The sequence below is a fragment of the Microtus oregoni genome, unplaced genomic scaffold (assembly GCF_018167655.1).
Source record: "Microtus oregoni isolate MIOR12 unplaced genomic scaffold, Mior012 000098F_ref0000018, whole genome shotgun sequence".
Taxonomy (NCBI): Eukaryota; Metazoa; Chordata; class Mammalia; order Rodentia; family Cricetidae; genus Microtus; species Microtus oregoni.
In genome coordinates, this window is record NW_024544711.1 from 3907799 (window position 1) to 3932361 (window position 24563).

At 46.6% G+C, this 24563-nt stretch overlaps 5 protein-coding genes across 5 annotated transcripts; all 5 read left to right on the plus strand.

The window, feature by feature from the left end:
- The first annotated feature begins 1195 nt into the window (after positions 1 to 1195).
- On the plus strand, positions 1196 to 24282 carry LOC121442930 (protocadherin gamma-A10-like). The gene is made up of 2 exons (XM_041644561.1): positions 1196 to 3753; positions 24210 to 24282. The coding sequence occupies exons 1-2, from the start codon at positions 1336 to 1338 to the stop codon at positions 24243 to 24245; spliced, it is 2454 nt and encodes an 817-aa protein (XP_041500495.1). The 5' UTR covers positions 1196 to 1335; the 3' UTR covers positions 24246 to 24282.
- LOC121442949 (protocadherin gamma-B7-like) lies at positions 5631 to 8292 on the plus strand. The gene has a single exon (XM_041644595.1). The coding sequence runs from the start codon at positions 5788 to 5790 to the stop codon at positions 8290 to 8292; it is 2505 nt and encodes an 834-aa protein (XP_041500529.1). The 5' UTR covers positions 5631 to 5787.
- On the plus strand, positions 9538 to 12136 carry LOC121442932 (protocadherin gamma-A11-like). The gene has a single exon (XM_041644563.1). It carries the CDS (start codon positions 9698 to 9700, stop codon positions 12134 to 12136), a length of 2439 nt encoding a protein of 812 aa, XP_041500497.1. The 5' UTR covers positions 9538 to 9697.
- Positions 14628 to 18440, plus strand: LOC121442950 (protocadherin gamma-B1-like). The gene is made up of 2 exons (XM_041644596.1): positions 14628 to 17039; positions 18393 to 18440. Exons 1-2 carry the CDS (start codon positions 14628 to 14630, stop codon positions 18438 to 18440), a joined length of 2460 nt encoding a protein of 819 aa, XP_041500530.1.
- LOC121442931 (protocadherin gamma-A12-like) lies at positions 18445 to 21029 on the plus strand. The gene has a single exon (XM_041644562.1). The coding sequence runs from the start codon at positions 18591 to 18593 to the stop codon at positions 21027 to 21029; it is 2439 nt and encodes an 812-aa protein (XP_041500496.1). The 5' UTR covers positions 18445 to 18590.
- Positions 24283 to 24563: the final 281 nt, after the last annotated feature.

Genomic DNA, 24563 nt, shown 5'->3' on the forward strand with positions numbered 1-24563 from the left:
CTGAAACACTTTTTTTTGTTTGTTTGTTTTGTTTTTCGAGACAGGGTTTCTCTGTGGTTTTGGAGCCTGTCCTGGAACTAGCTCTTGTAGACCAGGCTGGTCTCGAACTCACAAAGATCCGCTTGTCTCTGCCTCCCGAGTGCTGGGATTAAAGGCGTGCACCACCACCACCCAGCTGACTGAGACACTTTTAAACAACCTGTTTCCTCTGTAAAAAGAAGTAAACCTGTGACTTCTGGGTGTGGGTGGGCAGGCAAAACTACAAATTTGTGGTCCACCTTCTTCACATTACCATATAAACTGCCAAGGAGAAGACACTGTTAATATTGCTATCAATGTTCTGATATAATAAGATACTTGACACAGAAACTTATTCAAAACTCAACGTCAGGGATGGGGTTTAGCTCAAGTGTAGAGCACTGGGCTCACATTCTTTGACTCCCTATACTGAAAAAATTCACATCACTGTATCTTTGGTTTTGCTTCTGGTGCCTGAAATGCCTATATATGTTTTCTTCCCATTACGTTGCATTTTAGTAGGCAACCATACAATTTGCTCCTTTTACTTTCTAATTATTTTATGAATTTATTTCTAAATAGCCTAATTAAATTTTCAATAACAATTCTATATAATAAAAAGTACATTTTTAAAATTGTTAATAATAATAGACTATCATGTCAGCCTCTGGCTGGATTATAAACTAAACAACATAATAAAATTAAAGAAAATAAAATCTTTCAGTGAATTTTATCAAAAGGAGTATAGTTATCTCCGTGTGAATGAATATCAAAGTTGTGAAATTTTTCAACACGAAAATAAACATTATTCATGCTTTAAGTAGGTATGCTCCTGTTGGAGATAAGTTGCAAATATTATCAATATAACTTATTACACTCCCCAGTAGCCTACAAGTTGAGAAGGACTTGGATATAACTCAGTGATGGAGAACTTGTCTAGCATGTGTGAAGCCCTGATTTCAATGTCACACTTTTTCTTTAAAAAAATGAACAGAGAAATCAAAGGGTTAATATAAAATAAAACAATTCAACAGAAGGATACATTCGCTGAGATACTGTAGTGGGTGCAGTAACTTCTTCCGACTCTGAGCGCCGCTGTTCACCTACGAGGAGCAAAACTCCGCCCGAGCCCTGTTGGAATTCTCAGGGTCCAAAGGCTTAAAATCTCTCAGTTCCTGCAAACCCTCTCCTGAACTGCAACGAAAATCACCCCGGAATTTAAGGTGCTCCATCTGCGGGAGACTCCTTCGCCATAGAAAGAAGAAAAGAACCGAGTCAAACACACACAGCGCGCCCGGCGTATGTGGTCAGGAGACAATGGCGGCTCAAAGGAATCTCTCAGAGAGCACCAAACTGATCCTCCTTTTGCTATGGATGCCCTGGGAGTCCGCAGCCCGGCAGATCCGCTACTCTGTCCCTGAAGAACTAGAGAAAGGCTCTTTTGTGGGCAACATCTCCAAGGACCTGGGGCTGGAGCCCCGCGAGCTGGCGGAGCGCGGGGTCCGCATCGTCTCCAGAGGTAGGTCGCAGCTTTTCTCCCTGAACCCGCGAGGCGGCAGCTTGGTCACGGCAGGCAGGATAGACCGGGAGGAGCTGTGTGCCCAGAGCGCGCCCTGTCTTGTAAGCTTTAACATCCTTGTGGAGGACAGGGTGAAACTCTTCGGGATAGAGATAGAGGTAACGGATATCAATGACAATGCGCCAAAATTCCAAGCAGAAACTCTAGATGTAAAAATTAATGAAAATGTCGCATCAGGGATGCGTTTTCCTCTCCCGGAAGCTATTGATCCGGATGTGGGCGTGAACTCTCTGCAGAGCTACCAGCTCAGCCCCAATAAGCACTTCTCCCTAGGCATTCAGAGTGGCGCTAATGGCGTCAAGTACCCGGAGCTAGTGCTGGAGCACACCCTAGATCGTGAGGAAGAGGCGATTCACCACCTGGTTCTCGTGGCCTCTGACGGGGGTAGCCCTCCCAGATCAGGCACTGTGCTCATCACTGTGACTGTCTTTGATACAAATGACAATGCTCCAATCTTCACCTCGCCTGAATACCGAGTGAACATTCCAGAGAACTTGCCTGTGGGCACTCGGCTGCTAAAGGTAACTGCCACCGACAAAGACGAAGGCGCCAATGGAAAAGTGACATACTCATTCCGAAAACTGCTGGACACGCAATTGTTGAAATTCCAACTAGACAAAAATACTGGGGAGATAAAAATATCCGAAAATCTAGACTATGAAGAAATGAGTTTCTATAAAATAGAAATCCAAGCTGAAGATGGAGGGGCCTATCTTGCAACTGCAAAGGTGTTGGTTACGGTAGAGGATGTAAACGACAACACTCCAGAGGTGACCATCACATCTCTCTTCAGTCCAGTGGCTGAAAATTCGCCTGCGGGAACTGTCATAGCCCTGTTAAACGTGCATGATTTAGACTCTGGGCAGAATGGACAGGTAACCTGTTCCATCTCAGGGGATCTACCATTTAAATTAGAAAAATCCATTGATAGTTACTATAGACTAGTGACACAGAGAGCCCTTGATAGGGAACAGGTATCCTCTTACAACATCACTGTAACAGCCACTGATGGGGGAAACCCACCTTTGTCAAGCAAAGCTCACTTCACTCTGCAAGTGGCGGATATCAACGACAACCCTCCCGCCTTCTCTCAGGGCTCCTACTTTACCTATATCCCAGAGAACAACCCCAGGGGCGCTTCCATCTTCTCGGTGACAGCCCTGGATCCCGACAGCAAAGAGAACGCCCAGATCGTTTACTCTCTGGCTGAGGACACCATTGAGGGGACACCACTTTCTTCCTACATCTCCATCAACTCAGACACCGGCATCCTGTACGCTCTCTGCTCCTTTGACTATGAGCAGTTCCGTGAACTGCAGGTGCAGGTGACTGCTAGTGACAGCGGGAAGCCTCCCCTCAGCAGCAATGCGTCCTTGACCCTGTTGGTGCTGGATCAGAATGACAACTCACCAGAAATTTTGTACCCCATTCCGCCCACTGACGGCTCCACTGGGGTAGAGCTTGCTCCCCGCTCAGCAGAGCTGGGCTACCTTGTGACGAAGGTGGTGGCGGTGGACAGAGACTCCGGACAGAACGCCTGGCTGTCCTATCGCCTACTCAAAGCCAGCGAACCAGGGCTATTCTCGGTGGGGCTGCACACAGGAGAGGTGCGCACGGCGCGGGCATTGCTGGAGAGGGATGCCCTCAAGCAGAGTCTAGTGGTAGCCGTACAAGACCACGGCCAGCCTCCTCTCTCCGCCACAGTCACTTTGACTGTTGCAGTAGCTGACAGCATCCCCAATGTTCTGGCGGACTTGAGCAACCTGGAGCCACCGCAGGACTCTGAAACCTCAAGCCTCACCCTCTACCTAGTAGTGGCAGTGGCAGTGGTGTCCTGTGTTTTTCTCGCCTTTGTTATTGTGTTGTTGGCAATCAAACTTCGGCGCTGGCACGAGTCTCACGCGCTTCAGTCTTCCAGAGATGGATTGAGTGGCCTGCCTGCCTCTCACTATGTGGGCGTGGACGGGGTGCGCGCTTTCTTGCAAACCTATTCGCATGAGGTTTCCCTCACTGCTGATTCCAGGAAGAGTCACCTGATCTTTCCGCAGCCCAACTATGCAGACACGCTCATCAGCCAAGAGAGTTGCGAGAAAAAAGATCCTTTGTCTCTGTTAGATGATTCGAAGTGCCCTGTAGAAGATGCCCCTCTGGTGCCAGTGAGTGCTAATTTTACCTTTTCTTTAAACAGCTATGGTTAGATTTACATTTAGGCTCAAAACCGGGTGGTAGTAATAGTAGATCTCTACTTTAAAACCACTTCCCTCGGTACCGGTTCCGGTTTCCGGCGTCACATGCCTCTTGCTGAAACGTTAAAGAGTAGAATCTGGTGGCTAAGACTATTTTGGAAACTGTCATGAAAATCACTGAGATTGCATAAGGTTGTCATGAGTAGCCTTGCAGAACCTTGTGTATTGTGTTGTGCAACACTGACAGTTCCTAAAAGGGAACCGTTTTCATCTGAAAGTGTCTGTTGATTTTTGTGCCCTCCTCAGGGGTCACATGCTGCAACCCTACCGCTTTTGAAGTCAAGTTTGTCAAAAGTAGGTAAATGTCAGAAACAAATGCCTTCACCCCACCAGATACACAAGCCGGGTTTACCGCTGTTCATTGCGGACATTAAGGACAGTCAATATGTCTTTGCAGTCTTTTCAAACAATACATGAAATACTCATTAGAGATTTTAAGTTTTTAATTGATAGTCGACCAACAATTCATAACTACGTGCTTAGAATCTTTATAACCACAATCATACCCGTTAGCCCACTGTCTTTCCTTTTGCCTATAATTATGTAACATCTTATTATATGAGAGATACAGTCTTTTAAAATGACTTTCCTTACCCAACAATTCCAGGAATTTATATGGTTAGATTGAGGAGATCTTTTTTGTTCTCTTTGTCTTTTTTCCTTCACAATTAAACATGCCACTAAGTAAAGCTAAAATATAAATACAGATTTGGGGAGAATAATGTGTGTGTTCCTAAGAACAGATGCTAAGCATGTATGATAAGGGTATTTCATCTTTAATGTAGAAGAAAACTCAGAGGAAACCCAAAAGTACTGGGTCAAAACTTTAAAATAAACTAAGAGCTAAGAGCAAAGGAAGAACTGGCATTTCTGCAGGGGATCAGAATTTAAGCAAAGATTACATGAAATCCTTCTAAATGATTGATTAGTGGAGATATTGGTGAGCACATTTAGTGCAAGAAAATACTGATATATTTGGTTCAATCTTTGGATTTATTATTACTCTGCTGAAGTTACTAGAAAAAGGAGTGCTCTACCTAGTCTCAAAATACACCTGAGACCATAACATTTTTGTGTCAACACTTGTTTAATTGTAGATCCCTGGAAGGTAAGTACACACCTGGAGTTATAACGCTGTTTGGTCATTGAAATTGTTATTCTACATCTTTGTCCCACAAGAGTAATAATTATTATTCTGTGTACATTTCAGTTCCATTAATTGAAAAAAAGCAAGCTTCAACACAACTCTTTTGACAAAAATATTCTATTAAAAATCTTTAGAGCAATGTTGAACATCCTGGAGGCTGAATACAGCCAGGGTTGCATTCTAAATATGGGTGACGGGGTTTTGCGTTTTAACCGACAAAGGTTGGGTTGATGACAAAAGATAATTACCCTCAAAAGGAGTGATAGTCATCTCTTACGGGTGGATGATTTGGGAAATGTAGTCCATGGGTTAGGGTCTGTGTACTTTCCCTTTACTTTCTTTCATGCCTTTTTATTTGAAGGAAATAGTCCTTCAGTCTACCCAAAATGATCATTTTTTTACAAATTAAGCATAATATTTAATATTAAAAATTTTCAAGATGAAAACAAAATAAATGAGAAATAAAATATTTGGCTATCAATTTGCTTTTATATAAAATAAAAGATTCCTCAAAATATGAAATGCCAGACTGCAATTCCACTCAAAGCCTCTGGGCGCCGCTGTCGGCCAGTGCAGCGCAAGCTCCAAAGACCCGGATCCCTTGGTCTCTAGGCTGGAATTTCCTCCGCAGAAGCGAATACATTCCAAAGGGAACTCTCATTCACAGAGACTAAGACACCGATTCCCAGTCCTACACTGGGATCCCGCTGTCCTGGGTTTAACGCACTACTGCCTCAGAAAACTGCACTCTATCCTGCTGTGAAGAACCGAAGACCCAGAGAGAACCCGAGCCAACAATGGGAGGGAGCTGCGCGCACCGGCGGCGCCCCAGCCGCCCGCAGGTACTGTTTACACTGCTGCTGCCTTTGTTCTGTCCGGCGCTGGCCAAGCCGGTCCGCTACTCCATCCCGGAGGAGCTGGACCGCGGCTCTGTGGTGGGGAACCTGGCCAAGGATCTGGGGCTCAGTGTCCTGGAAGTGTCAGCTCGGAAGCTGCGGGTTAGCGCTGAGAAGCTGCACTTCAGCGTAGACGCGGAGAGCGGGGACTTACTGGTGAAGGACCGCATAGACCGTGAGCAGATTTGCAAGGAGAGAAGAAGGTGTGAGCTGCAGTTGGAAGCCGTGCTGGAAAACCCCTTGAATATTTTTCATGTCGTCGTGGAAGTTGAGGACGTTAATGATCACGCTCCTCAATTCCCAAAAGATGAAATAAACCTAGAAATAAGTGAATCCGTCAGCCCAGGGATGAGAACAATTCTGGAGTCTGCAGAAGATCCTGATATTGGTGTGAATTCACTGAGCAAGTATCAACTAAGTCCTAACGAGTATTTCTCATTGTTGGTGAAAGACAACCCGGATGGTAGCAAATACCCAGAATTAGAACTGCAAAAGATGCTGGACCGAGAAACAGAGAGCACCCACCATCTGGTGCTGACAGCTGTAGACGGTGGGGACCCGCCCCGAAGTGGCACCACTCAGCTCCGAATCCGAGTGGTGGATGCCAACGATAACCCCCCAGTGTTCAGCCAAGATGTGTACAGGGTCCGCCTTCGGGAAGATGTGCCTCCAGGGACGGCCGTCCTAAGGCTGAGAGCCACGGATCAGGACGAGGGCAGCAATGCAGAATTCACGTACTCCTTCCTCGGAGTAGCTAACAAAGCCCAGCACGTGTTCTCTCTGGATCCTATAACCGGAGATATTGTAACTCGCCAGCCATTGGATTTTGAAGAAGTAGAAAGATATACGATTGATGTGGAGGGAAAGGACCGAGGATCTCTTTCTTCACAGTGCAAAGTAATTATAGAAGTTCTAGATGAGAACGACAACAGCCCAGAAATAATCATCACTTCCCTCTCTGAACAGATTTTGGAGGATTCCCCTTCTGGAACGGTTGTGGCCCTCTTCAAAGTACGGGATCGAGATTCCGGGGAAAACGCAGAAGTTTCGTGCAGTTTAAGCAGAGATAGTCCGTTTAAGATTCATTCCTCTTCCAATAATTACTACAAGTTAGTAACAGATAGCACCCTAGACCGGGAACAGACCCCGGGGTACAACATCACTATCACAGCCACAGATAGGGGCCAGCCGCCCCTTTCCTCCAGCACAACCATCGTTCTGCACGTCGCTGACGTCAACGACAACGCACCTGTTTTCCAAGAGCCCGCCTATCTGGTAAATGTACCAGAAAACAACCAGCCCGGTACCTCCATAACCCAAGTCAAAGCATGGGATCCAGATCTGGGACCAAATGGCCTCGTCTCCTACTCCATCATTGCCAGCGACCTAGACCCAAAGACGTTGTCATCATTTGTATCCGTGAACCAGGACAGTGGAGTGGTGTTCGCGCAGCGCGCCTTCGACCACGAGCAGCTCCGCTCCTTCCAGCTGACACTGCAGGCCCGCGACCAGGGCTCGCCCGCGCTCAGCGTCAACGTGAGCATGCGCATACTGGTGGGCGACCGCAACGACAACGCGCCGCGCGTTCTGTACCCTGCGCTGGAGCCCGATGGTTCCGCGCTCTTCGACATGGTGCCTCGCGCTGCCGAGCCCGGATATCTGGTTACCAAAGTGGTGGCAGTGGATGCAGACTCTGGACACAATGCCTGGCTGTCGTATCACGTGCTGCAGGCCAGCGACCCTGGGCTATTCAGCCTGGGCCTGCGCACTGGCGAGGTCCGCACAGCGCGTGCCTTGGGCGACAAGGACGCGGCTCGGCAGCGCCTTCTGGTCGCTGTGCGTGATGGTGGACAGCCACCACTCTCTGCCACTGCTACATTGCTTCTAGTTTTCGCAGACAGCCTACAAGAAACATTGCCGGACCTCATCGATCATCCCTCCCCTTCCGACTCTCAGAGTGAGCTTCAGTTTTACCTGGTGGTGGCCTTGGCCTTGATCTCAGTGCTTTTCCTCCTCGCCATAATTTTGGCCATTGCTTTGCGCTTGCGACAGTCTCCCAGCCCGTCAACCACTGGCTGCTTGGGGTCAGTTCTTGGCTCCAAGTCTCCACCTGTACTTCCACCCAACTACAGTGAAGGAACATTGCCCTATGCCTATAATTTGTGCGTGCCAGGAGATCAAGCTAAGCCAGACTTTAATTTTCTCACATCTATTGGTGATTATCCAGCCGCACAAGATATTCTCAACAAAGATAGCTCCTCAGCACTGTTGGCTAGCATTTTAACTCCTAGTGTCGAAGCAGACGAGAAGACCTTTAACCAGGTATTTAATCTTACACTTTTTATACGCCGGTACTCCAATGCACTCCAATACAATTTGTTTGTGTTTGGTTTTGTTTGGTTTTGAGACAGAAGTCTATGTAGTTCTAGTTGTCGTGGAATTCTCTGTGTAGACCAAACTGAGCTGGAACTCACAGAGATCTACCTGCCTCTGCTTCCCGAGTGCTGAGAATAAACGCATGACCCAACTGGCCAGCTCTATTTTTGGAGCTTAAAGCGCCTAAGGGAAATCTAGACCAAACTCATGGGTATCACTGTGTTTGGAAGGGATGTGGAAGCATGACTCGGTGACAACGCTCATGTGCCTCGTGTGGAATATGCCTGGTTTTATCCAGCACACACAACAGAAGGTTGGCTGTGCTTCAATACACCCCTGTCCAAGCATATTGAATTCTTTTTTTTTTTGAGGGTTGCTTGTGTAGTATGCCCTAGTCCTGGCTTCAATTACTAATTCTCTCCTCCCTCTCCTCCTGCCTCTAACACACACAAGTATATAAAAATCTCACTTGAGTTTTTCATTAAAATGCCTTGCAGTTATAGATATGAAATACAATTTTATTTTATTACATTTTAAATGATAACATAATGCTATTCAAAGTTTAAATGAAACATTTCGTCTTTATTTTGCTTGTTAAAAAACAAAAGAATTCACTTTACAAACAACTCTGGTGGGGACTGGAGAGATTGGCTTAGTGGTTGAAAGCACCACTGCTCTTTGGCCGAGCACCCACAACTGTCGGCTCACTACTGCCTGTAACTCCAGTTCCACCTTCTCCCGGACTTCACATGAACCCACATTCACATATGTGCACACTCACAAAGACACGCGCATACCCACAGAATTCAAACATTAAAATAAAAACTTGCATAAAAGTATTAATAATAGCCATAATAGCCATGAGTCCTACCTGCGGATTTTGTGGGCCGTGCTGTTTTCACATCCACAGATGTCGTGTCTCTTCCGTCAGCAAAACCAGTCGGAATCACAACTAGTCTGCGCATTTCCAGTTCCAGTAGTGTTCCGAAACGTTTTTAATTTAACGAGTCCATTTAATACTTACCCATTTTATAAGCGCGCTTGGCAGATTTTACATCACATCACTATTGTTTGCGGTTTTCAACTTCACATATGTGTATGATCCACGGAAAAGGTGAGTGTGACAATTTCCTCTGCCACAGACACCAGGTTTTTCTTAGGGTTGTGATAATAAGATTGGACTCTAGGCGCCGCTGTTGACCAATCAAGGAATGGAAGAACAAAGCTATTGAGTCCTCCCGAACCTCCACCACACAAAGCTGAAAGGGATGGATACTCACGCATCTTAATTCTGGAAATAAGAACACCTTCGTTCGCTTCGGGATATGTTTTGGATGCGGACATCCTGGAACCTCGTAGACACAAAAGGTGATACAGAAAAAAGTAAATAAATAAACCTGCGCAAGACCCCACGGAAGAGAGCTCACACCGGGCCATGGCGAATCAGCCTCAGAGACTGGTACGCAGCGCGCTGGTCCCGCTGTGCGTTTTCCTTGGGACCTTGTTGACGTTTGGGGCAGGGCAGATGCGATACTCGGTGCCAGAAGAGACAGATAAAGGCTTCTTCGTGGGCAACATCTCCAAAGACCTGGGGCTGGAGCCCTGGGAGGTTGCGGAACGCGGAGTCCGCATCGTCTCCAGAGACGCAGAAACGGAGCTTTTCGCTCTGAATCCGCGAGGTGGCAGTTTGGTCACCGCAGGTAGAATCGACCGTGAAGAGTTGTGTGATACGTTGCCCTCCTGCTTGCTAAATTTGGAGATTCTCGTGGAGGACACCCTGAAAATTTACGGAGTGGAGGTGGAAATAACGGACATTAATGATAATGCCCCCAGCTTCCGGGAAGAGGAGGTGGAGATCAAAGTCAGCGAGCAGGCTAGTCCTGGGTCGCGATTTCCTCTTCCTAACGCTAGGGATCCAGATGCGGGGATGAACTCCCTCCAGAGCTACCAGCTCAGTCCTAGTAGCTACTTTTCCTTGCAGGTGAGAGGCGGAACCGATGGGGACAAGAACCCAGAGCTCGTGCTGGAGGAAGGCCTGGATCGGGAGAAAGAGGCATCTCACAATCTTCTCCTCACAGCCTTAGATGGGGGAGATCCCATCCGCAAGGGCACGGTTCCTGTTCGTGTCGTGGTCCTCGATGTAAACGACCACACCCCAAAGTTCACACAGTCTGTGTACAGAGTGAGTGTTCCCGAAAGCCTCAGCTCTGGAACTCGGGTGCTCGTGGTAAACGCCACAGACCCAGACGAGGGTATCAACGGGGAAGTGAGGTACTCGTTCCGGAACGTGAAAAGCAAAGCTTCTGAAATTTTTCAGTTGAATCCTCAAACTGGAGAAGTTCTAGTCGGAAAGCCTCTGGATTTTGAAAAGTACAGATTCTACGAGATGGAAGTTCAAGGCCAAGATGGTGGAGGCCTCTTGAGCACCGCCAAGTTGCTGATCACAGTTGTGGATGTGAATGATAACATTCCAAAGATAACTGTCACCTCGTCCATTAACTCCGTAATGGAAAATTCTCCTTCAGGTACAGTAATTGCTCTTTTAAACGTTCAAGATCAAGATTCTGGAGAAAACGGTCAGGTCACTTGCTTCATTCCTAGTGGTCTTCCTTTTAAGTTAGAAAAGACTTACGGAAATTACTATAAATTGATAACAAGTAGTGAACTGGATCGGGAGCAGGTGGAGAGCTACAATATTACATTAATCGCCAAAGATCAGGGAAGTCCACCCTTGTCTACGGAAACTCACCTCCTGCTGAAAGTGGCGGATGCCAACGACAACCCTCCAGTTTTCACTCACCCCTCTTACTCTGCCTACATTCCTGAAAACAACCCCAGAGGCTCTTCCATCTTCTCAGTGACCGCAGTTGATAGGGACAGCAGAGAAAATGCCCAGGTCACTTACTCTCTGGCTGAGGACACAATCCAGGGATCACCTCTATCCGCTTATGTTTCTATCAACGCAGACACCGGTGTGCTGTATGCCCTGCAATCCTTCGACTATGAGCAGTTCCAAACCTTACAACTGGGAGTGACTGCTAGTGACAGTGGGGACCCACCATTAAGCAGCAATATTTCGCTGACCCTGTACGTGCTGGACCAGAACGACAATACTCCAGAGATCCTGTACCCCTCTCTCCCTACTGATGGCTCCACTGGGGTGGAATTGGCGCCCCGCTCAGCAGAGCCGGGTTATTTAGTGACCAAGGTGGTGGCAGTGGACAGAGACTCGGGACAGAATGCCTGGCTGTCCTATCGCCTGCTCAAAGCCAGCGAGCCAGGGCTCTTCTCCGTGGGGCTGCACACAGGAGAGGTTCGCACTGCCCGCGTCTTGATGGACAAAGATGCTCTCAAGCAGAGCCTTGTGGTAACTGTACAGGATCACGGCCAGCCTCCCCTCTCCGCTACTGTCAGACTTACTGTGGCCGTGGCTGACAGCATCCCAGAGGTTCTGGAGGATTTGGTTAGTCTGGAGACTCCCGCCAATCCTGATGAGTCAGGCCTCACCCTCTACCTAGTGGTGGCCATCACTACAGTCTCCTGCATCTTCCTCATCTTTGTCATGGTACTACTGGCTCTCAGGCTTCGGCGCTGGCACTCCTCGCGTCTGGTCCAGGCTGCCAGCGGATTGGCTGGCATGCCTCCTTCGCATTTTATGGGCGTGGACGGGGTGCGAGCTTTTCTCCAGACCTATTCCCACGAGGTTTCACTCACTGCAGACTCGAGGAAGAGTCACCTCATCTTTCCTCAGCCCAACTATGCAGACACCCTCATCAGTCAGGAGAGCTGTGGGAAAAGCGAGCCTCTCTTGATAGCTGAAGACTCAGCTACCATTTTAGGCAAATGTGACCCGACAGATATTCAGGTGAGATAAATTTCTTTGCCTCCCAAATATTGCTGTTTTGGCACAAGTCTTGAAGGGACTTTTGTTGAGCTGGTTATGAAAATTAGGCTTGGGTGAAAATAAGTACTCTATACATATATAGAACATTTGTCTGCCGGTTTGTGTACCTTACCATCATCAGACTAACATTTTTTTTTTCAGAAAGCTTTATCAAAGTCGATTTTTAGTGCTTGCATGTTTTCTTTTGATTTTGTAAAGCTAGCTCGACTCTCTTCGCTTGCTTTGTCGTGCGTTAACTTCAGTACCGTTTGTCTATCGTCATGATCTGTGGCTGTCTATGTAAACTAATTGTGATTTAATTCGACGACTCATAGATTTTATTTCAATTTCACAGCCTCTCTATAGTCTACCATGGTTTGCTTCTAATGTGTAAATTTAACTCAGGAACATGGTCTCTGCAGCGTTTCCTCCTTTATCTACACACTACTTATAGCGAGATTTTCTTCTGAGTACAGAACAGTTCAGTTTTGTTTTGTTTGTTTTTTTGAAGGTTGGTGGTATTTTGGGGTCCTGTTGACTACTTCAATTTTGTGTCGATGCTTCACCCTATCAAAACAGATGCATAACAGGACTTTCTTTGTTGGGAGAGGGAATGCAGGATCATTTTCTTAGGCTCCCTATCTATCCTAGTGTGAATTCACTAGATTTTTCTAAGAATAACCTGACTGTTGTTGAGTTGATGTTGCTTCCTTTTGTTTTTCTTTTTACTGTAGTGTTGTGTGTAATGCTTTTTCTTTTTTCCTTTTTTTCTTCTCTTGTTCTTTTCTATTTTTCCTTTCCTTTTGTGGAATGTTTTTTAATGTAACAAATTCACATATAGAAATGTTTATCCCATGCTTCTCAGAAAGTTTCAAATTCAGATTTGTTTATATGGTTTGTGGAGAGGGGAGTGGGTGTTTGGATTGCATAAGTGATTGATTCAGTGGCCAATCATGTGCTTAGCATGTAAGACCCTTGGTGAAATCTCTAGCACAAGGAGGGTGGGAATTCTTCTTCTTCTTCTTCTTCTTCTTCTTCTTCTTCTTCTTCTTCTTCTTCTTCTTCTCTTTCCTCCTCCTCTTCCTCTTTGTTGAAGTGTTCTCCTTCTCCTTCATCGTCGTCTTTCATCTAGAAGTCTTGGATTCCAGCTTTCTTTACTTAGGCTCATTTTTTACTACACTTAAGCATGTTCAACTGTGGTAATCAGAAAGAAAAAGCCCTTGCTATCAGAGCCTCAATACTTATCCAGTAATATGCATATTATCTGAAGCAAAGGCAAACAACAAAAAGAGACTTATCTAGAAGATTTAATCTCATGAATCACTTCCATAATTAAACTCTACATTCCTATGTCACACCTGGAGATTTGATTCAAGCTATTTGTGCATTAATATTTCCTTTCAAGTTAATGGTTTACACTTAGGAGTTGATCTTAATATAATTCATTGTAAATTTGGTGATTGAGCACAATTCTTCAACTGTTGTTAGTTCTTCCTACATATGTCTAAATTTGTCTTGAAGCCAAGAAGAGTATTTGAGTGTTTTGAGTAGTGTTTATACTTATGGAATTCCAAACTCAAAAAAGAAAAAAATCCTTAAGGTACTACATTTGAACTAGAATTATTCAAAATGCTATGATTGGTAGGGAGAGATTGCACCGTGTTTTAAAGCACAATCTAAACGAGGTGGGGAGCTGTGAACAGAACTCTGAAAGCTGATTTGCAAGTCGCTGAAGATTCAGTTAGGATGCACCATATAGTTCATTTAAATAAAAGGGTAAAAGAGAAAATGCGCTCACATGTCATGTCATTAAATTCTTAAGGATGAACGAGCATTTAACAATCCCTGTATTGCATCTATATTATAACTAGAAATAATTTGTGGCGCTGATCATCTTTATTTCAAATGTGCCCTAAATAGTATGGAGTGCCCTGTCTCTAGCAATTATGCGTGTGTCAGGTTTTCCCAAACCACTTGGTGGGGCTATTTTCCACGTGGCCTTGAGAAGAGTCTTACCTGGCTCCTCCACTGTGTGCATCTCCTCTGACAGGAGAAAACAGGCCTTTTACTCTCTCATTGCTTGGTTAATAGCTATGCTACAGATTCCATCTCTGGGGGCTTTGTTCAATAGCAACACTGGAAAACAAATTCTAAACTCAAACTCCTTTGTTGCTTTTGTCCCAATATAGCTCTGTATACCTAATCCCATTGAATCTGTAAAGGCTTCTGGTTGCAATTTTATGAGTGGACTCTGGGCGCCGCTGTTGTCCAGTTCGCTGTAAGAGCTGACTCCCAGGCTCTACGGGTTGAAATTGTGAAAGTTCACTGAAGGCTTAAAGAGTGGGGGGGACTTGAATCTTCTGCTTAGCAAATCAGATTAGAGACTGTGAGATCTTCAAACTTGGAGGGAGCGTTTGGGTTTTCCTCGTGGTGGAAGTAATTCGTGAAGCCTTCCCGCTTCACCCGGGAACCTCTGAGAAGGATGGAGGCCACAGTGAAACCAGGGAGCAGGACCCGGTGGAGGCAAGTACTCTTTCCGTTCTTGCTGCCTTTGTTCTGCACGGGGCTTTCGGAGCAAATCCGATATTCTATTCCCGAAGAAATGGCCATGGGCTCGGTTGTGGGAAACCTCGCTGTGGATCTGGGGCTGCCTGTTCGGGATTTACGGACTCGAAACCTCAGAGTTATCGCAGAGAAACCGTACCTTACTGTGAACCCTGAGAACGGGAACATAGTTGTGAGCGACAGAATAGATCGAGAATTACTGTGCTTCCAAAGCTCCCTGTGTGTCCTGCCCTTAGAGATTGTGGCAGAAAACCCCCTAAACGTCTTTCACATCAGCGTGGTGATAGAAGACATAAATGATAATCCTCCCCACTTCCTCCAAAAGAGTATTGTTTTACAAATCAATGAACTTGCAATTCCAGGCACTAGGTTTGGCCTGGAATCTGCCATAGACGAAGATGTAGGACGGCACTCCCTCCAGAGTTACCAGCTCAGTAAGAATGAGCATTTCTCTCTGGTGGTGAAGGACAAGGCTGAAGGCAAGGATGCACCAGAATTAGTGTTAGAGAAGCCTTTAGACAGGGAAAAGCAGAGCTCCCAGCTCTTGGTCCTGACCGCGGTGGATGGGGGAGAACCAGTACTAACTGGCACTGCTCAAATTCAAATCGTGGTCACTGATGCTAATGATAATCCCCCAGTGTTCAGCCAAGACTCCTACAAAGTCAGTCTTAGAGAGAACGTGCCCTCAGGCACTTCTGTGGTAAAGGTGGTGGCCACCGACCAGGACGAGGGTGTCAATGCAGAGGTCACCTACTTCTTCAAATCAGTAGGAGATGATATTAGAAATAAGTTTATCCTAGATTACCAAAATGGAGAAATTAAATCTGAAGGCCCTATAGACTTTGAAACCAAGAGAACTTATACCATGAGCATAGAGGCCAAGGACGGTGGAGGTATGGCCACAGAATGTAAAGTTATTATAGAAATTCTCGATGAAAACGACAATGCCCCGGAAGCAGTTTTTACTTCGGTGTCCAATTCTATAACCGAAAATGCAGAACCTGGGACAGTGGTGGCTCTGTTCAAAACATATGATAAAGATTCAGAAGAAAATGGAAGGATGACGTGCTTCATAAAAGAAACGGTTCCTTTTAGAATTGAATCTTCTGCCAGTAATTACTATAAGCTTGTAACTGATGGGGTTCTGGACCGGGAGCAGACTTCAGTGTACAATGTCACCATCGTCGCCACTGATAGAGGCAAGCCACCCCTCTCCTCCAGCACAAGCGTCACGCTGCACGTTGGGGACATCAATGACAACGCTCCAGTTTTCCACCAGGCCTCCTACTTGATCCAAGTGGCTGAAAATAACCCGCCTGGTGCTTCCATTGCACAAGTAAGCGCCTCCGACCCGGATTTGGGGCCCAATGGCCATGTTTCCTACTCTATCATAGCCAGCGACCTGGAACCTAAATCGCTATGGTCCTACATATCCGTGAACCAGGACAGCGGGGTAGTTTTCGCACAGCGCGCCTTCGACCATGAGCAGCTGCGCTCCTTCCAACTGACATTGCAGGCGCACGACCAGGGCTCGCCCGCGCTCAGCGCCAACGTGAGCATGCGCGTGCTGGTGGGCGACCGCAACGACAACGCGCCGCGTGTGCTGTATCCCACGCTCGAGCCTGATGGCTCTGCGCTCTTCAATATGGTACCACGCGCCGCCGAGCCCGGATACCTGGTCACCAAAGTAGTGGCGGTGGACGCAGACTCCGGACATAACGCCTGGTTGTCGTATCACGTGCTGCAGGCCAGTGATCCGGGACTCTTCAGCCTCGGGCTGCGCACTGGCGAGGTCCGCACAGCGCGTGCCTTGGGTGACAGAGATGCAGCTCGGCAGCGCCTTCTGGTAGCTGTGCGTGATGCTGGGCAGCCACCGCTCTCGGCTACAGCCACGCTGCACCTGATCTTCGCTGACAGCCTACAGGAGGTCCTGCCAGACCTCAGCGATGACCCTCTGCCATCGGACCCCCAGAGTGAGCTTCAGTTTTACCTGGTGGTGGCCTTGACCTTGGTCTCAGTACTCTTTCTTTTCGTTGTGATTCTCGCCATGGTCCTTCGTCTTCGACAGTCCCACAGTCTTGCAGCCTCAGACTGCTTTCAGTCTGGCCTCTGTTGTAAGACTAGACCAGGGGTTTCTCTCAACTACAGTGAGGGGACTCTGCCTTATTCCTACAATCTCTATGTTGCCTCCAATAGTCAAAAAACATCTCATTTTCTTACCTTAACGCCAGAAATGATCCCTCCGCAAGATCTTTCAATGCAAGCTTCTGTGGAAGTGAGTGCCACTGAGGAGAACAAGACAGTCTCTGATTCTCTCGCTTCTACCCACGTGAGTTTCAATGTGCCTTTCATTCGCAATTTGTTTAATTTTCATATTCGATTGGAATGATTTTTTTTAACAGGGTCCAGTTGTCCTGGAACTCACTGTGTAGACCAGGTTGGCATTGAACACACAGAGGTCCTCCTCCCTCTGCTGGAATTAAAAGTGTGTGCCACCACATCTGGCTTTGAAAGGAATATCTTAAAGCACATTATACTCACAATCTCCTGTTTGATTTGCACAATCTCACTTCCTTTCCTGTCTTTTCTCTATGGGCCAGTAACTGCCACCATTAGGCTTCAGAATTTTGAAATATTTTATCCATATACATCAAAACTCAAAACATAGAAGTATTATGGCTCACTGCCTTTCAAGTAATTCTAAACAGTGTGTGTGTGTGTGTGTGTGTGTGTGTGTGTGTGTGTGTACGCGCGCGCGCCATGTGGAGGTCAGAGGACAACTTTTGGGAGTTGGTTCTCTATTTCTACATTGTGAGTCCCAGGAACTTAACTCAGATTCTGTTAGGTTGGGCAGCAGGCGCCTTTACCTGCTGAGCATCTCATGCTGAGCCTACTCAAATATAAACTGAACTATACTTTTGTTTCTCTGTAGTTGTTTCTTGGGAGATCAATATCTTGAGCTTATGAGGCTTTTTCTTTATTAATATAAATTGAGAAATACTATGTACAAAAAGGTTCTCAAATATGATGTGATAATAATTTGGTGATAGTGTTCAGATATATTAAGGGTTCTTTTAATCCCATTTTTATGTCTGGTCTTTTCCCACGAGTATCTATAAGTTTCCTTCCAATTTTATCTTCTGGCTACCAGAGGCTGGAGGCTAGCTCAGTTAGAGTTTATACTTAAGCACTGGAGATAGCTAAGGTCCACTGTCCTGCAGCCATCATCAAACACAGCTTCTAGACACATGAAATATGTCCTCTCCTAGAATCTTTTCTACATTCTGATGTGCTTCTAAATGTACGGCCAATAATTCTCAGTTACTAAAATTAGGTCGGTTACCCAAGACAAGGTAATTTTATAGTATTCTTCAGATTCCTAGTTTTCTTACTAAAGTCTTACTCAACACCAAAGATCTACTGAAATTTTGTCTTATTGGGCAAAAACAGGAAAACACAAACAGCTACTGAAAATAATTTCAAGGAAGTGGGTTTGTAGGTAAAATATGAGAGAACTAAAATGCTCACTGAACTGTCCACTACTGTTAAATCTTTCTGTCTCCATCTCCACTTGAAGAACAGTAGATGGAGCTATTCAAGGTACAAGGCCAAAGTAATTCTCTCCCTTAGTTCAGGACTGTGCAGTAATTGGTTCGGACTCTGAGCGCCGCTGTTCAACCAGGGAGGAAAAAGCAGCGAAGCCCTGCTCGCTGACTTTGCAGGCGCCTAAAGCACAAAGCAGATAAAGACAAAAACACCTCTCGGAGGAAACTGGCCACAGGAGCGGGTCCCATCTCCTGACTGTCGGGTTCCAAGGCCTGAAAGGTGGATTCTGGTTTAAGTGGTCAAAGGCAGGATTGGAGATAATCCTCAAGTGACAATGATCCCTGCGCAATGGCGCGAGGATGGCAAAGGGCTGGTCTTGCTGGCTGTCCTCCTTGGGATCCTATGGGAGGCCGGATCCACCCAGATACGCTATTCAGTTCCTGAGGAGCTGGAGAAAGGATCTAGGGTGGGCAACATCTCCAAGGACCTGGGGCTGGAGCCCCGAGAGCTGGCGGAGCGAGGGGTCCGCATCGTCTCCAGAGGTAGGACTCAACTTTTCGCTCTGAACCCGCGGAGCGGCAGCTTGGTCACCGCGGGCAGGATAGACCGGGAGGAGCTGTGCATGGGGTCCATCAGTTGTCAATTAAATCTAGAGATTCTGATGGAAGATATAGGGAAAATCTACGGAGTGGAAGTAGAAGTGCGGGACATTAACGACAATGCTCCCTACTTCCGTGAGAGTGAATTAGAAATAAAAATGATTGAAAACGCCGCCGCTGGGATGCGGTTCCCTCTTCCCCACGCTTATGATCCAGATATCGGGAAGAACTCTCTTCAGAGCTACCAGCTCAGCCCGAATGCTCACTTCTCGCTTGAGGTGCAGAAAGGAGCTGATGGTAACAAGTACCCGGAGTTGGTGCTGGAGCGCGCACTGGACCGCGAGGAAAAGGCGGAGCACCTCCTGGTCCTCACAGCTTCAGACGCGGGGGACCCAGTTCGCACTGGCACGGCGCGCATCCGCGTGACAGTCCTAGACGCGAACGACAACGCACCTGTGTTTGCTCGGTCTGAGTACCGCATGAGTGTGCGGGAGAACGTGGCTGTGGGCACTCAGCTGCTGCAAGTCAATGCCACCGACCCGGACGAAGGAGTCAATGCGGAAGTGATGTATTCCTTCCGGTATGTGGACGACAAGGCGGCTAAAGTTTTCAAGCTAGACCGTCATTTGGGGACAATATCAACAATAGGGGAGCTGGACCACGAGGAATCGGGTTTCTACGAGATGGACGTGCAAGCAACCGACAAGGCGGGATTTTCTGCACGGGCCAAAGTCCTCGTCACAGTTCTGGACGTGAACGACAATGCTCCTGAAGTAACCATCACATCCCTCACCAGCTCTGTTCCAGAAAACTCTCCCCGAGGGACATTAATAGCCCTTTTAAATGTAAATGATCAAGACTCGGGGGAAAATGGACAGGTAGTCTGTTCCATCCAGGAGAATCTGCCCTTTAAATTAGAGAAATCTTATGGAAACTATTATAGTTTAGTCACAGACACAGTCCTAGACCGAGAACAGGTTCCTAGCTACAACATCACAGTGACCGCCACTGATAGAGGAAGCCCGCCCCTGTCAACCGAAACTCACCTCTCGCTGATCATAGCAGACACGAATGATAACCCACCCGTTTTTCCTCAGGCCTCTTACTGGGCCTACATCCCAGAGAACAATCCTAGAGGGGCCTCCATCGCATCCGTGACCGCCCACGACCCCGACAGTGACAAGAATGCCCAAGTCACTTACTCCCTAGCTGAGGACACCCACCAGGGCGTGCCCCTTTCCTCCTACGTCTCCATCAACTCGGACACTGGTGTCCTGTATGCACTGCACTCCTTTGACTATGAGCAGTTCCGAGACCTACAACTGCAGGTGATGGCGCGTGACAGCGGGGACCCGCCGCTCAGCAGCAACGTATCACTGAATCTGTTCGTGCTGGATCAGAACGACAATGCCCCCGAAATCTTGTACCCCACTCTCCCTACGGACGGTTCTACTGGGGTGGAGCTAGCGCCCCGCTCAGCAGAGCCTGGCTATCTGGTGACGAAGGTGGTGGCGGTGGACAGAGACTCAGGACAGAACGCCTGGCTGTCCTACCGTCTGCTCAAGGCCAGCGAGCCAGGGCTCTTCTTGGTGGGGCTGCACACGGGCGAGGTAAGCACGGCTCGAGCCCTGATGGACAGAGATGCTCTCAAGCAGAGCCTCGTAGTGGCTGTGCAGGACCACGGCCAGCCCCCTCTCTCCGCTACTGTCACGCTCACTGTGGCGATCGCCGACAGCATCCCCGACGTCCTGGCGGACCTGGACAATCTGGAGTCTCCTTCTACCTCCGAAAGCTCAGGGCTCACGCTCTATCTGGTGGTGGCTGTGGCGGCGGTCTCCAGCGTCTTCCTGGTCTTTGTTCTGGTGCTGCTGGCGCTCAGGCTGCGGCGCTGGCACTCACTGCGCCTGCTCGGGGCTGCGGGACCCGGATTGGCTGACGTTCCAGCCTCTCACTTTGTGGGCGTAGACGGAGTGCAAGCTTTCCTGCAGACCTATTCGCACGAGGTCTCACTCACTGCAGGCTCCCGAAAGAGTCATTTGATTTTCCCGCAGCCCAACTATGCAGACACGCTCATTAGCCAGGAGAGCTGCGAGAAAAGCGAGCCTCTTTTGCTATCGGGTGATTCAGTATTTTCTAAAGATAATCATGCATTAATTCAGGTGAGTCCATTCTGAGCTTGGAGTGAACTATCCTTCTCATATAGATGATTCATGGGTATTTGGAATTAATAAAGCAGTCACCAACAACAACCTAGCCACCATGTTTGGTTTAAAGGATATTGTTGCCCGCAACTATTGCATGATATAAAAGTTTCTACTTTGTATTACTCTGTGCCCTATAATATGGTAGCTTAGTTCACCAAAGATAATGCTCTTTCCACATTTAATTCTTTTTCCTTTTGATCATGAGGCATCTTTATGTCGATTATTTGATGCCAGTTTATCTGTTAGGACTACAGAAGTTGTGGGTGTAACTCAAAACTCAGAGGTAGAGACTCGCCTGTATGGAGACCCTAGATTCAATCCTCAGGAAAGGCTGAGGAAACACGAATGCCCCTAGAGTGAAGAAACAAAATTTATTGGAAAGTTACAGTTGCTTGTCTTTCTTCTAACCTCCCTTTCTGGGGATTGAACCAAGATCTGAGCTAAACACTTTACCTCTGGGCTAATACGTCCCTAGCCCCAACAGAATGGCCTTTAGTTGCATTTAAATCTGCCAGTGAATTCATATACTTCATTTAATGCCCTTTAAATAATATTATGTCTGGTCATTAGGGATCATACATATATTTCTTGTAAAAGTTGCTTGTACCTGTTTGTCTGTGTCCGTATGAATGTATGCACACGTACAGAAGCTGGATGAAGGAACTGTGTGTTCTCTATCGCTTTCTGCCTGTTCATTTGAGGCAAGCTCCTTCCCTGAACCCGGGACTCACATTTTCTCACTAGTCTGGAAGTCAGCAAGCCCCAGAAGTCCCCTGCTCTGAACCCATGGAGAGGGTTATAGTCCTCTGTGGGACGCCCCAGCTGGTTTATGGCTGCTGAGATCCAAATGCCCAGTGTGCATGACTGCGCAGCAGGCACTGTAGACGCCTATGGTCTCTTCAGCTCCGTACTTAGACTTTCTTGATATAGTTTCGTGTTTTCAGTTGTTTGACTTCCAAGTATGGTGAATTTTATCTCCTACACGCTTGAAATTTTTCTCAAATATATGATTTATGTGTTGTCACGAGGAAGAACTGTAAAGGCATTTCACCTGTTAGACAGTTCAGTAGTGCAATATGTGTGTAATTATAAAGTTAAACATCTCTCTTATCATTTTTACCTGCACTGATGATATTTAAAATATCCAGAATTCACCAATGTATCACAAGCACGAGTTATTATTGCCATTTACACAGTGAAGAATTTCTCGAGCAAAAGCCTTTAAGATTTTAAACATTAAGATTTAATATATTCATTCTTCACTAAGTTTCCCCTTTCATAAACAAAATTTTCTGGAAAGTGTAGGTCCTAAGTGCTAACTTAGAACTGGTGGGGTTTTTTTCTATTTATGTGTTGTCTATCTATTAAAAACATAATAATTGGTTTCCAAATTTATTGAAGAGATTAGTGATACTTAGAGAAGGAAGGGTAATCCAATGGCCCCCAAATAAAATAAGATCCCATTGGAGTGAACTCTTTTAAAAACACTTTCCCTCAACTGCAATACTGGGGAGCAGAGACTGGGGAGTTCACTCCAATGGGATCTTGGACAACTTTACTGGGAGATGATGACAAAAAACAGAAAATTGGAGGTTTTTGTTTTGTCTGTATGAAAATGGACTCTATGGGGGTGCAGAACAACAGTTGTAGCGTTCAATTATTGTGGATGGTTGTTGATATTCAGATACGTGTTGGCTGTTTTCTGAGAGTAACTGGCAGAGGGTTTGGGTATTCACATTTCTCCTAGTTCCGGTAATCAAAGTACGTGAGGAACTCGTCTTCCTGTGTGTTATGGAGATGGGTATACATTCGTTCCACCTCTAAATCAAAGGGTTCAGCTATAAATTAAAAATTGTACTTCTACTGAAAATTACAATGTAATCTGGCAGCAGAAATTCTTCCATCTCTTTTCTTTTGAGAGAGGAATTAAAGCTGCTACAGCCTGCACATCTCGCTAGAACTACACAGTTCACAGATCACTTTTCTATGAATTGGAAGGCTAATCATCCCCACTATCCCCACTTCCTCAGTAATGTGCAACTGGACCTAGCCCTGGTCATAGTGGTAGATGCTGACTCCAGGCCTGGCTGACCTGCTGGCTACCTGAGATTCAGTCTGTGGCTGCCAACAAAGAATACGTGGCTCTCTCACAAGGAGTTGCCGGCAGAACTCTGTGGTGGCGGAGAGATGCCCCCACTTAACCGCCTTTGTACCATGCCCTGTCTAGGCTAACATTCTTGTCAAGCACTGCCGTATCTCAGCGACCACTATGCAAAATTGCTTTCCAATTCCGTCTTAATTTCTACCTGGTCATTGTCTGAGTTTGCATTTCTGTTTCACTGTTCCTGGCTACACTCTTTGTGCTGGTTTTTGAAGTACTGAGGATGCTTTCTACTCCCCTTTTAGGCCCCAGGTTTTAGCTTCAGGGTGTCTCTTAGTCCAAAATGTCATAATCCTACCAGTGTGTACTGCGCCTGTAAACTCAGGGACGAGTGGAATTCTTTCTTGGAAACTCTGCTCCTCGGGACTCAGTCAAAATCTCACTGAAGGACCCTGGGTGGGGTAGGGGTGACTGATCATTCTGATTGCAGGGAGCCCAAATCCATCCATCTGGGCACAAGAACTTCTCCATAAAGTTTAAGTTCAGTCTCAAGCAGATTTTCTCATGGCCTGAACTCTTGTCAGAGATCTCAGGGAGAAACAATTTTGGCAACATCTTGTGGTGAGAAGCTTTGACACTGTGAGCACGAGAGGTCATGGCCAGGCATGGTAGGAACAAATGATCCACAGTATTTAGTGTTTGTAGTCAGTAAACACTTGATTACATACTTTACACTCTATATTTAGTAACTTTACCTTGATATTCAGATTGTGTTGATCTAAAGAGCGGGACAAATCTTGATCGGGGCATCAGGAAAAATACACTTTCACATCTCAAAACCAGTTTATCAGATACCTGGCCTTTTCTAATGAGAAATCTCTCACCACACAAAGACAGCCTGGGGCTGGAGAGGTGATGGTTCAAAGGTTAAGAGCAGATATTGCTCTTTGGAAGGGTTGGGGGTTCATTTTCCTGCTCTCACAAATGTTGACCCACAACTCCAGCTCCAGGGGATCCAATTTGACTTTTTTTTTTTTTTACCTCCACAGGCACCTGCAAATACCCACACAAACAATTGCACATAATTAAAAAGACAATTAGAATGAACAATCTGGCTAATGCCCACCTGTGGGATCTACTAAAGACTAAAGACTAGCCAGGCGGTGGTGGCACACGCCTTTAATCCCAGCACTCGGGAGGCAGAGGCAGGCGGATCTCTGTGAGTTCGAGACCAGCCTGGTCTACAAGAGCTAGTTCCAGGACAGGCTCCAAAGCCACAGAGAAGCCCTGTCTCGAAAAACCAAAAAAAAAAAAAAAAAAAAAAAAAAGACTAAAGACTAAGAAAAGACAAGCACATCCACAAGATTCTAGTAGTGAATTCAAGGCCAGCCTGAGGCTACAGA

Excerpts from the sequence above, each read along its gene's own strand:
- LOC121442930 (XM_041644561.1), top strand. The coding sequence starts at position 1,336 with ATGGCGGCTCAAAGGAATCTCTCAGAGAGCACCAAACTGATCCTCCTT. Across the intron at positions 3,754-24,209 it reads AAGATGCCCCTCTGGTGCCA|GCACCTGCAAATACCCACAC; the intron begins GTGAGTGCTAAT and ends TTACCTCCACAG.
- LOC121442949 (XM_041644595.1), top strand. The coding sequence starts at position 5,788 with ATGGGAGGGAGCTGCGCGCACCGGCGGCGCCCCAGCCGCCCGCAGGTA.
- LOC121442932 (XM_041644563.1), top strand. The coding sequence starts at position 9,698 with ATGGCGAATCAGCCTCAGAGACTGGTACGCAGCGCGCTGGTCCCGCTG.
- LOC121442950 (XM_041644596.1), top strand. The coding sequence starts at position 14,628 with ATGGAGGCCACAGTGAAACCAGGGAGCAGGACCCGGTGGAGGCAAGTA. Across the intron at positions 17,040-18,392 it reads ATTCTCTCGCTTCTACCCAC|GGAGGAAAAAGCAGCGAAGC; the intron begins GTGAGTTTCAAT and ends CTGTTCAACCAG.
- LOC121442931 (XM_041644562.1), top strand. The coding sequence starts at position 18,591 with ATGATCCCTGCGCAATGGCGCGAGGATGGCAAAGGGCTGGTCTTGCTG.